This window comes from Falco peregrinus, chromosome 7, assembly GCF_023634155.1.
Source record: "Falco peregrinus isolate bFalPer1 chromosome 7, bFalPer1.pri, whole genome shotgun sequence".
Lineage (NCBI taxonomy): Eukaryota > Metazoa > Chordata > Aves > Falconiformes > Falconidae > Falco > Falco peregrinus.
The window spans coordinates 45,538,566-45,550,713 of NC_073727.1; the positions used below are offsets into that span (position 1 = coordinate 45,538,566).

Here is a 12,148-nt window from a genome sequence, read left to right on the forward strand (position 1 = left end):
TTGGCTTCCCCCCCTCCACCACCCCCAATTTAAAGTCCAGCGGCCTGCTGAAAGTCCTTGCAATATCCTTGGGAGCTCAGTTCAGATGATTTTTTTAATATATTTTATAAATTATTAAACCCCTCAGTGTACAGAAGAAAAATCAAGAGATGTCACTGAAACATAATAGTAAGTTTACCACAAACACACACCAAGAAACTCTCCATTAAATTGTTTTACCCCAGTAAAAATCCTGCTTCCCCAACTGAGAGTTTTACCTGAGACAAAGTCTGCAACATGGCTCAAACCACTACAAAGCAGAGTAGCTTTCATGTATTGTTGGAAACTTGGACACCACTAAGTGCTACACATCACACTATCTCCTCTCCGGCCTCCCAAGCTTTTTGTAATAATTCAGTAACAACCATATTCTCAAGCAAAGCAAGTTCATCTGGTCTATTTCTATTTGGCTTGTGCTGGTATTACGTTGCCTATATTTCTTGGGGGGGGGGGGGGGTGTTGATTATTTTTTTTTTTTACTTTTTCTTTAGAAAAAGATCCACATAAAAACATTATAAAATAATTCTTTCATTAGGTGTCCAGAGACATCACTATGAGTGTTTTGGTAAAAGCATAATTAGCTGCCTTGAATAGTTCTCTTTGAATTTTTTTTTAATATTTTTTTTTTTGTACATACTATATACTATTATTTAATATCCAGCACCAGGTATTCAGGTAGTACTGGCTTGTCAGCTGCAAATATAAAGTATATATGTATATATATATATATATACACACACACACATAAAATAGCATCCTGTGAATTAACAATTACCAAAGGTCAGGCACAATTCTTTGCATACATGAGAGAATAATTCAGAATTACATATGAAAAAGTTGTCATTTTTGTATCATAGGCTTGGTTTAATCAGTTGACTAGCTACATTCAGCTGTATGATATGTGGACGATCATAGCTGACTGTGGGAAGGTTACTATATTAAGGTGCTGTTTCAATTAAAGTCTCATGAACAAGTTAATGACACAGATCCTGAAAATGCCTCAAGGTAAATGAACCTATTACTGGGAATCCTTGGGTGCTCTTCACTGTTGTCACCACAAAGATGAGAGGACTGGTCAAGTCCAAATTACTTCCTTACAAGGCCTGAGCCTAGGAGAGCATTCATAATGAAGACTGTGAGCTGACTGACTATTCCAAGCCACATTTTGATACCCTTCTGCCTGCCGCATACCACTTCAAATGATGCTAAGCCGGCTTCACTGGGGAAATCTGCAGAGTGTAGTGGTACTTGCCCTGTGTAAGTACCATCAGAATCTGCCCCTCTGTTGTGAATTTCTCTCCATGAACTACTTTTTTTTTTTTTTTTTTTTTTCTCCTCTAGGCCAAATTTACATTTAATTGACATAACGAACTGTTCTGGAATGTAGGAAGGGAGGCATTCATGTAAACCAATTTGCCTTGCAGCTTATGAGCTTGATCTGTGTGTTTGGTTGTGGAGAACACCAAGTTTCGCACACAATATTTAAAGAGCAGCTCTAGCGTACACGTGAATGATGATGGTGTAAGCACATAAGTGTAACTACAGGGATTCCTGTGCTCCACTCAGATGTTAACATGCACTTGTTTCAGGGCATTCATGATTTTTCTAACACATTTGAAAACCAGCAACTAAACAAAACAAAATGTGCATTTTTCTTTCAAGGCATTTTAGGAGCCTTCCAAAAGCCCTTAGGTAAAAAATTTGCACACACACAAACACACACGCTCTTACTGAATACACAAAAAGACAATTCCTTCACCACATTCAGAAAAAAAAATGACACTATAATATGCATCAATAAAAGGCCTATTAACTTACAGTGACTGCTTCACATGTTTAGGCTTGCACAGTTTCCAAGGAATCTTCTCAAATATCGGTAACATCTAGCTTTAGAATTTTAAACTGCACGTATCCTCAGGTATGTACATGAAATTGTTATAGACATCACTATGTACATTCAATAAAGAATCAAATCCTTGACTTGGAGCACAAACATCCTATGCCTTGCTGCCTTCACAACTGCTACATAACTCAGTCTCACTGCACACGGACTCTGCTTGTGTAACAGGGAGCGTGATTAGACATAGGCACTCCTGTGTGGCATTAGTTGCATTATTTCCTATATTTAGTTACTACAGGATCTTTCAATCAACATAATCTAACATAAAGGTTTCAAAGTAAAAGCAGTAAAAGAAGCATCTCTGAACCCTTCTCTAGCACTGTGGCCAGCTGCTGTGAAGCAGCCTACCCACGTGCTATGAAACATTCTTACTGGTAGGGTGGTCACTTCCAACCAGCTATTGGAATAGTCCCTGGTCCATGGTATCTCCCAAACTGCACCTGTAAACCAGAAGTGCAGACAGCACAGGCAGAGTTTATCACTAATAAAATATCCCTGTCATATGTAAGAATTGTGTTCCAGTAGCCAGCAACATTCCCTGACATGTTTAATTTCCTAGCATAGAGGCAGTCAAACAGCAGCACTGACTCCTACATTAAACAGCACACAGTATGGATTTCTTCAGTCTCTCTACTTCATGGCTTGCTGAAACTCATGGTGTTAGCAGACCTTTTATATATTTACAGTTGGTCTGAAGAAGCTGACTAATCTTTATGAAAAATATGTAAATACATACATGGAGAAAGCCAGATTTATTTTCCTGGACATGGAGTTCCAGAGTCTTCACCATGTCTGAGACTCGTTGCCCAGATCTGGTGTCACAGGTGAGCTGGCTCTTAACAGTGATTTCTGAGCATGCCCCAATGAGAACCAAAGAAAGCCAAGGCAATGCAAAGCCTGCTGCTCTGGCTGTGATGCCAGTTCTCCCAATCACAGCGAGGTCACACTCTACTGAGTGGGATGGAACCATCCCACCCAGCTGTGCCATTCTTGCACTGGCATCTGCACTCCTTGGTTTGTAGCACAGCACAGCAAAAGACTGAAGCAAGGTCTGCTGAATCATGCCATGTGTGTGAAAACCTTTTATTGTTAAGCCCTGGTGATTTTTGTTATCATCTGTCCTGATTTAAAGGTAACTATGTTACCACTGTTTGTCATGTTGTCCTTGATTTACAAGCTGCCAAGCAACAAAGCGATTCAGCTTTGTAAGATCAGACAAGACAGGATGTACACAATGCAATTCTGCTAAAGGGTATGGTAAGGGGACTTAAGTCGGTACGATCTTGAAAAGGAGTTGTCTGCCAATACAAGCCAGCGAGGTAAAACTGTATTATTCTCAGACAGGGGTTCCTTTCTACTGTAGAAAGAAGAGGGGTGGGAATCTACCTAAACTACCAAGGCAGTTACTAGCACTGCAGTTTCACTATGGCACACTAAGATGCCAATCAACTTTCCATTTACCAACCCCCTACCCCCCCAAAAAAAAAAAAAAAATCATCCAGAATCTCTACCAAACTGCTTCGAAGTTTCAAGCAAGTGAAGGATTAAGTGAGCTCAGAACTTGGGGTGGATGTCAACAAAAGTTGTCATTTACAAAGATACCAACATGCATGGGTGATAAAGCCTATTAATTTATAGTAAAATGAATGTTCCATTTTGATTAGGACTTACCCAATTTACATGCAAAATTAAATAAAAACACTGCAAATTTTAAATCAAGCTAGCCTGACAATCCTTGCTGGCTGTCCATAGCAATGAAATGTCTTCTGTTTAGGATAAGCAATCAATTTAGGCAAGCTCTTGACAAACACTGAAATGGAAAATGCAGGTGACTTGTCATTGGAGTGTTTATGTAGGTGACACTGTAGATGAAATGAAGCATGAAGTAGGTAGTACGCTGCTGGGTTTCTCATACCATTATATATGCTGCTTTTGTTTATATTGTATTCTGCACGTTCTCCTCTTCTTTGCTGTTTATATAAAAAGACTGCAAGGAGTGAGATGAAGCTGATGCAGCTGTCAGCTGGCTCCGGTTCTCCTCTTCCATCGACGCAGCACTCCTGGCTCCTGGGGCATGCAGTCGGTGAGCGTCCAGCATCTCCAGCAAGAGATCATAGAGTGGAACTACATTTTTACACTTCATATTATACAGATGCTCCATTCCTTTGTTGCTGTGGGTTGTAAAGAAACAACAGTTACTTTCCAAATATGCTAAGGGAAATAAAAGCTGTCAGCTAATATAAATTAAACTTTGTACAGAACAACTAATTTGACAGCGTAATTGCTGTACGCTCCTGCTACAGTTAGCAGAAGAAAGCACCTTCAAAGACATTTCAGACTGCCCACGAACAAGCTGCCTTCTAAAGGTGGCTCTTTTGCTCTCCTCTGCCTAAAAGGTAGCTTAGAGCACATGGGTTCCTAATTTAGGCACTGTGACTAAGTGGATGATGGGATGAATCTTGGTTTTCCCATAATAAAACCTAAAATGCCAGATTTTTTTCCCAGAAAATAGCCGAATTTCTAGCAAATGCTCACTTGCAATAGTATCCATTCACAAAGCTATGGAAACAATAATTAACTTCACTCTGCATCTGGAACTTCCTTAATTGTACAAATTCTTGAGAAAAACAGAAATTATGATTAACAGGAAGACAAAGCAACCCCATAAAAAGACACAAGTAAAAAACCCACATACACGCAGCCCCTGACTTTTTCCTGAAGACCTGTATATCAGCCCAGCAGGTAAAAACTGCATGTTTCAGCTTTAGTAGCTGTGAGATTGTGCTTCCTCTAGTTTTAGTTTTATTAACTGAAACAACAAAAATTAAAATCTGTGTAACATGTCTTGTCCCTTCATAAAGATAAAATTTGTGCTGTGTCTTTGTATAGACTTGTCATGTTATTGACACTCCAGCCGCTGAACAGCTACCTTGAGAGGTAACTGTGTCTGGGAGAGTCAGTGTGCAACTACTCCCAGAGTGCCTCAGGCACCTCACCTCGAACTAGCAAAGGGCACGGCCCTCTGCACTGGCGTTCAATAGATCTGCATTTATCCTCACCCATAAAATTCACACAATTATCCTAATCTCTTCTCTAAAATTATTTGCAATCAAGCCACTTGTGAAAAGTGGCTACATAAAAGTGGTAGTTTTATTAAATCTCATCTTATAGGAGACTAAAGTTTGCAGAACCAGGCAACTGCTACATTAGTATTCTACATGGTACTTTTCAAAAAGAATACAAGATGCACATCACATTAAAAGTAGATTCTGACTACAGCACTGTCAAAATAAGAAGCAAAGGAAAACTAGAAGAAACAAATACAGAAAATGTTTACTCTCCTTTTACACCATAATTCAATGTACTGTTTTGCACACATTCAATACATCTTTATGGAACGTAGACTTTCTTTTATTTTAACAGCTCTACGCACAGTTCGCACTCCCACCTGTGAAAGAAAAGCATGTGTGTGCATTTGTGAAACCCCTTGCACAGGACCAGTGCAGGAGGGCTGATTGCGCGCTTGCTCTTACCTCATGTGTCTGATGTGAGAGAGGATGAGGAGGAGCTGAGCCAGTCGTCTGTGTTGCTGCTGCAGAGAAAGACCTGACTTAGCCATTAAGTGTATCAGAGTGTCTGTGATTTTGTCTAGAACACGGTGAATATAGTCTCTCTCTTCCAGAGATTTCAAGGTGCTGGAAAGAAAAGTGTATACACCTGGAGTAGGAAGGAGAAAGAAAACAAACAACAGACAAAAATTATTTTGATGGAGTCAGACTTGCCCAAGGTACTCCTCGTGGCTGGCCTCTTTGGCTGTGTTAAACCATGGGAGCTGACTGTGTGTGAACCCTCCTGCTTGCCAGCCAGGTCACTGGTCTGAATGACCCTGGAGCTTGGATTTGGTCGCTGTGGGCAAAGCAGGAGGAGGAAGACGATGCCTCTTCCCTACCTGGGTCCATGCAAGGTCTGGGCCAGGTGGCAGGCAACAACTACAGCCTGCAGCTAGACCTACCTGTAGGCTGCACTCTTCTCTCAGTCACTCAGCTCCAAAATCTTCAGGAGATGCTGTTGCCCTTTGAAAGCTCTGCAATACTTACTGACCAGCCCAGGCTGTCAGCAGTTTTTACAATTTTCGTTGCTGTTTAATATTTGATCTGGGGGGATTTGCTAGTCAATCTAGAACTGAATAATACGTTACCATAAAACATGTAAATAAAATCAGGGTTGTTTACACACACTTGCCTCAAGAAAACCCTCCCAACCAAGCAAGAGCCTTGAAAGCTGTGCTCCTTCACCTGCAAACCTGACTCCTTTAAAAAAAAAAACATGTCCAAAGGAACCTGTATAAATTTAGTCATCTTACATTGCTACTTACTGCTGAAAGTGAGTAGCCTGAAGATTTGGACCAGAAGGAAATTTTGCCAGAAATCAAAACACCTTCAAACTCCCTCTCCAACAGCCCATCTACATCTCCTATAAAGCACTCTAACCTAGGCGTAAGACCTTCTACCAATAGTAATTCTTGAGTCCATGAAGTATATCAGCTTTTTAAATGGGAAATTCTAAACTATTTTGCCTGTTTTATCTTTAATTTGGTCTGGACAACACCACACAGCCAATGTGAATCAGGTCATGACAGCACTGTCAAAATGCATGCCAAAATGCAGCTGGTGCATTCAGCACCGATTTTTTACTCTTCTGGATTGAGCCAATAATTCTAAACAGGTCATGTTACTATCATCCAGTCCTGAGGCAGCAAAAATTTAAGATGTATGTACAGCAATACAGTCAAACTGGCTTCATCATGGTGTGTTCATTGCCCTGTGCCTATACTGTATTTGGCAAAACCCGTGCTTTAGCCCTTCTGTGTCAGCTCACACAGCCAAGAAGACATTTGCATTTGGGAAAAAACTGGTTTCTGGAATTACATGTATTTTTGCTTTTTTTTAAAACAGTCATATACAGCACAATATGCAATGTAGTTTGTGATAGAAACAAAAAAAGACACACAAACACTAACATGCACACATACACAGACATACGTACTCTAGCTTGTTTGTATTGGTTGTAACCTGGGGGTTATGCCATTGGACTTGAAGATAAGATTATTTTGCCATGCATCTGAGCAGTCAGGGAAATTGAGATTTTTTTACCATCTTCCTGGCATACCTCACTTCCTCACATCATCTTGGTAGTTATAGATGTCATGTCCCTGAAGTACCAAGATGATGTGAGGAGGTGAGATATGCAAGTGGGTTTTATGACTTTGGGTGTTATGTACTAAAAAGAAATATAAATTTGTATTTTTGAATGGCAGTGTGAGTGTCTCAGAGTGAGACTGCTTTAAAAAAGCAAAAGGATAACTGAAACACAGCACAGCTGCTGAAAACCATCTGTCAGGGCTCTTAATTTTGGTAGTTAATATTGCTTCAAATTTGATAAATATAGATAGTACAGTGGCCTCTTTTCTCACAAAGCTTTTTATGATTATTATTGGTTTTCCTGAAGTGAATTCACCAGAGAGAAACAGCTCTTGGGGTTTCTCTCAGCCAAATGACTCTTAACCACCCTCACATATGCCTACTAACAATACCAGGCTTTATAGCTTAGCAGGTACCTGTAGGGGCAAGATTCTTAAATATTATTGACAAAACACAGTCCATTAGAAGAAAACATTAGTTTCATAAACCCACAGCGCTTCCAGAGCAGCTTACTTCAGCCAGAGGATGCTATTGTGCCCTTGTGGCAATACCCCTTAGTTTCATAACTTCGAAACCAGCAAAAGAAAAATATCTGTTAGGAGGAATTGTTTCTCACCTAGATCTAGTCCAGAAGCTATTAAAAAGTATAAATCAAAAAAAGCACTCTCCCTCAGAATGTAGAGACTTCAGGCAATTGCCAGTCAATAATTGCCAAGAAAAAACATTATTTGATTTTCCTTTCTTCCCCCCGTACCCGGTGATTGCTCCTGCCCCAGGCCAATGACCACAAATTTCCCCAAAAGAAATGCCAGCTATCCATCTCTCACACACACACAAACATGCACAGGCAGAGTTTTGGAACAAGAGTGAAGAAAATTGCCTTAGCAAATTGAAATTTAACAGTCTCAAAGGTCTTTCCAGGCTCTGAATCTGAAAGCAAGCCTTAGTTGAATAGCTACCAGGTTGTTTTCCAGCTCTTTCTGTAGGTCAGTATTATAAAACAATAGGAGGGAGAACAGAGAAAACACCACCCTACATACAAATAAAGCCTGTTGGTCTGTGCCCATAACACAAAGCTGCAAGCAAAGCAGTGTCCCTTGGGGACTGCAGTGCTACTGTGCCAGCTGTTGGCATATAGTGATGTATTTTTATATCTGTCAATATATATAGTGATATATTTTTGCATATTACCGTGGAAGTGAACGACCTCTGCATATTTTCTGTCACAATAAGCTCCAGTTTGAAATATCTTTACATTTAGAGTTCAGGCTCACAAAACAATACCCAGGACTCTTCTTCTTCCACCGTGCTCCATTGCTCTGGATGTGTAGCAAGCTAGGACAAGCTATGAGCAAATTCAGCTCTGTACCATGCATTTGTGCAATCATCCAGCACCCAAAATAAAGAAATAAATAAAAAGCACAATTTAACAGGAGCTAGAGAAATCAGGAGAAAAGAATAACAAACAGTCACGTGGAGTGATGTATCAGGAGGTCTACAGGATGCATAAAATCATCTAAATCTTTCCATCTCTCGGGAGTAACCAGCTAACAAATTGGGTAAATCAGCCGCAAAGACAGACATGACCTACATCCTTGTCTCCAAAATGAACGCCTGTTGCTTTGCCACATAGCACCACTGCTCTTTTCAGACCCTCTCAAAAGTAAAACCTCTGGCATCATGTTGCCGTTTCATGTTTCTAGTACATATCTTCCAGTGTTAAAAAATACCCCTTTATTATTGAGCTGACTTTTTTCAAAAATATAATTTTGATTTTTAGTCAAAAGATTTATTACAGCAGATTTAGAGGAGCACCTTTTAGTTTGTTATTTAGCTAGAGACAATGCTGTCCTTGTTGTTACAGACATGCTGTCGCCTTGATATCTCAGGAAAAAGTTGGGAGTAAACGTATATTGTGCTTTATAAATAAAACCTTCCATCTATTCCACACACTGTGAGTGGAATGAAAAAAATTCACTTGCATTTTGTCCAAGACCACATTGAAAAGGAGTTAAAGATATTAACAGCCTTGAAGGATGTTGCAAACAAAAAAGGGAAAATAAATGTCCAACAGAAACAACAAGCAGCGCTACCTCATGTGAAGAGACTAACAGATGTCCAAGGATTTAATAAAGAAATGTTTGTGTACACTCAGTACATTAAGTCCACACAAAGCTTTAGAATGCAAATGCAAGCTGCTTTTAAATATGAAATGTAGCATAATGAGTCCAAATTGTTTAATTAGTCCACTTGTTTAAATCATTTTGAGATCAGCTGGTTTCATTGTATGCATAAATAATACAGATAGCGTAAGGGCCAAAAATTAATGGTGTGTTTATCTGCCATTTCTTTAGTAGAGCATTTGTGCATATTTACAATTTACATGTGCAATCATATTAAAAAAATCGGGTTAAGGGAGGCTTGCAGGTCGTCGAGTTCAACCTCCTGCTCAAATAACAGTAACTTCAGGGTTAGGTCAAGCTGCCCAGAGCTTTGCCCTGCTGAGTTTCTCCAAGGATGGAGATCCTACTATCTTTCTGGCCAACCTGTTCCAGTGCTTAACCTCTCACTGGGAAGACTGTTCTGTTCATCTGGTCAGGGTCTCCCTTGCTGTGGTTTGCTTCCATTGCAGCTTATCCTTTCCTTTTGCACCTCTAAGAAGAGTCCGGCCCTGGCTTCTCCCATAACCTGTTCATCAGCTATCTGAGGATTGTAGTTAGACCCTTCCCTTGTGCAGGATGAACAAACCCAGCTCTCTCAGCCTCTCCTCAAACACCACATATATTATGTGCTTCAGAGCACATATTTCATGTGTATTCAACACTTTACCTAAGGAGGCTGGCTATATTCTGTGAAGAACTCATCTCCAGAATACATTCTCAAGTATCTGTGCCAAACGACACTTACACTTAAACTATTACACATGCTCCAAACCAAGCCACTTATCTCTGTAATGCAGCCTAGCCTCCTAATTTGGCATCTAAACTTGCATCCATATTCCCACTACTTAGTAGTTAACTCCTCCGACAGTAATAAAATTATTTGGTTATAAGAATGCAAAAAGTGAAATGTAAAATTATGTTTATGCATAAAGGCAGTTACAGGCAATACAGACATGCATTCTATGGCCATATATACATACACATTCAGTTTACAGGGTACTCAGACATACTACAAGTGCAGCATGCAAGCCAGAGCAGTATACCATGATCTGCATAAAAATGATATAAATTACTTTTGTCATGAACCTGTAACAGCTCAACTCAAACCACGCCCTCTGATGTATCACTGTCAAAGACTTCTGAGCAGCTATAAATTTTCATTTAATGTAAAAAAACCCCTACAACCAGATCACACCCAAAATCAGTTCAACTCTGACCTTCCACCACACAGAGCACCTCTGATATGATCCTTGAAGGAATGAGGATCTAATATCTCCTAGCCTCACTCACTGGTCTCACCTCTCTTATGTGCAGAAGGAGATTTGCCTGTGATTATCACTGAATTCACTTGGTATATTTTTTTGGACAATTTTTCCTAAGGGATATCTTGAAACAAAAAAAATCCCATTAACAAAGCGAGATGTGCTTATAGGATAGCTGGTAATGTCTAGCAGAGCTTTGTCTAACTAAAAAATTTAGGTTTCTGGATCAATATTAAACACAACAGTGGCACAAAAACTCTCAACAGCATGGCTTGAAGTCTGCACGTTCAAGATATGAACATCTAATGTGTTTTATTCAAACTTCTGACTCTATTCTTTTTTCTAATTCAATATTTCTATAAATCAATTACATAACCTAGATTAATTTAAAAGGATAATAACATTGAATAAATAGCATATATTAGCTAAAAATCTGCAGGCACATCACTTTTCAGGAAGAAAATTTGACTCTAGGAAATATTATGTTATAATTATCAGGGCAATATAAGGAGATTAAAATGTCAAACAGTAATTACAATTGTCACACCCTTGCATCCAAGATAAAAACAATAGGCTTTAATTCCTAATATGCCAGGTGCTTGCCTCAGATGTCATTTTTTGGTCATTAGATGACAATCACAACAAAACCTGAACCACATTAATACCTCCTAGATCATAAATAAAATCTTTACATCTGATTGCATAAATAATTTTGCTTGAACACTTTTTTTTTTTTTAATGAGCAGACCAAGTCCAAGTTCCCATAAGTGAAAAAGCACCTGATCAGTAAAGCAGTCTTCTGTGTTTAGTCTTTAGTGGGAATTACCTGAATTGTATTGCATACAACTTGGGCAACTGACCTCTTAGACCACCAGACAAAAAGAACATGCAGCCTTCCACATATGTTTTGTCTACAGGCTGATACCATCTACAAGTTCAAACCCAAGAGGAAAAGGGGAGAACAAGTGAGTAAATCATCAGGTCTGGGAAACTCTGGCATCTTTGGCCAACAGGTAACAACTTAGCAGAGAACTGACTCGAATTCTGACTTTGGTGCCTGTGTTATTATTTCAGACCTCTATCATTTCCACTAGAACACAATGGGCCTCATTTCTGCATTTAAAGATAAATTGTGTGGAGGTTATTTTCCATTTAAAACTGAAAAGGAACCTCTAGTATGCAACAAATTTTCAGTCACAAGCCACAACTTGAGTCTGCTTATTTCAGTCATCTCATGCATAATTCAAGTCAGCTAACCTTACGTATTATTTATATCTATACATACACTTGTTATCTAGTCACCTATTTTTGAAGCGTACTTCAGAATGAGTTTTACAGCCCCAAAATACTTATCAACTATAAAGGAAGTAGAAAGTGATGACACCAGTTTTAGATGCCTGTATTTTAATATAAACCAAACCATGATAAACTCAGCCACATTTTTGTCATTATTTCCCTTTATTTTGCCATCATCGAAAAAGGAAGGTGTAGATTTACGAGTAACCATTGCCTTTGGATGACCTAAATGTGGCTCCGGCTACCCCAGTGTCTTGTAACCAGAGCTTTAAGACCCTCCAGCACCTA

The 12,148-nt window shown here is 39.3% G+C and overlaps 1 protein-coding gene across 2 annotated transcripts in view; it reads right to left on the reverse strand.

Annotated features, from left to right (window-relative positions):
- Positions 1-2,676: 2,676 nt before the first annotated feature.
- ESR1 (estrogen receptor 1) overlaps positions 2,677-12,148 on the reverse strand; it is a 114,785-nt gene continuing 105,313 nt past the window's right edge. The window contains exons 7-8 of one of the 2 annotated variants that reach the window (XM_055810944.1): positions 5,473-5,656; positions 2,677-4,110 (exon numbers count right to left, since the gene is read on the reverse strand). In XM_055810944.1, the coding sequence (XP_055666919.1) occupies positions 3,876-4,110; positions 5,473-5,656 (419 nt within the window). In that variant the 3' untranslated portion in view covers positions 2,677-3,875. Of the gene's footprint in view, positions 4,111-4,655; positions 5,388-5,472; positions 5,657-12,148 lie in introns of those variants that run through there. The other variant, XM_055810945.1, reaches the window with a different exon arrangement.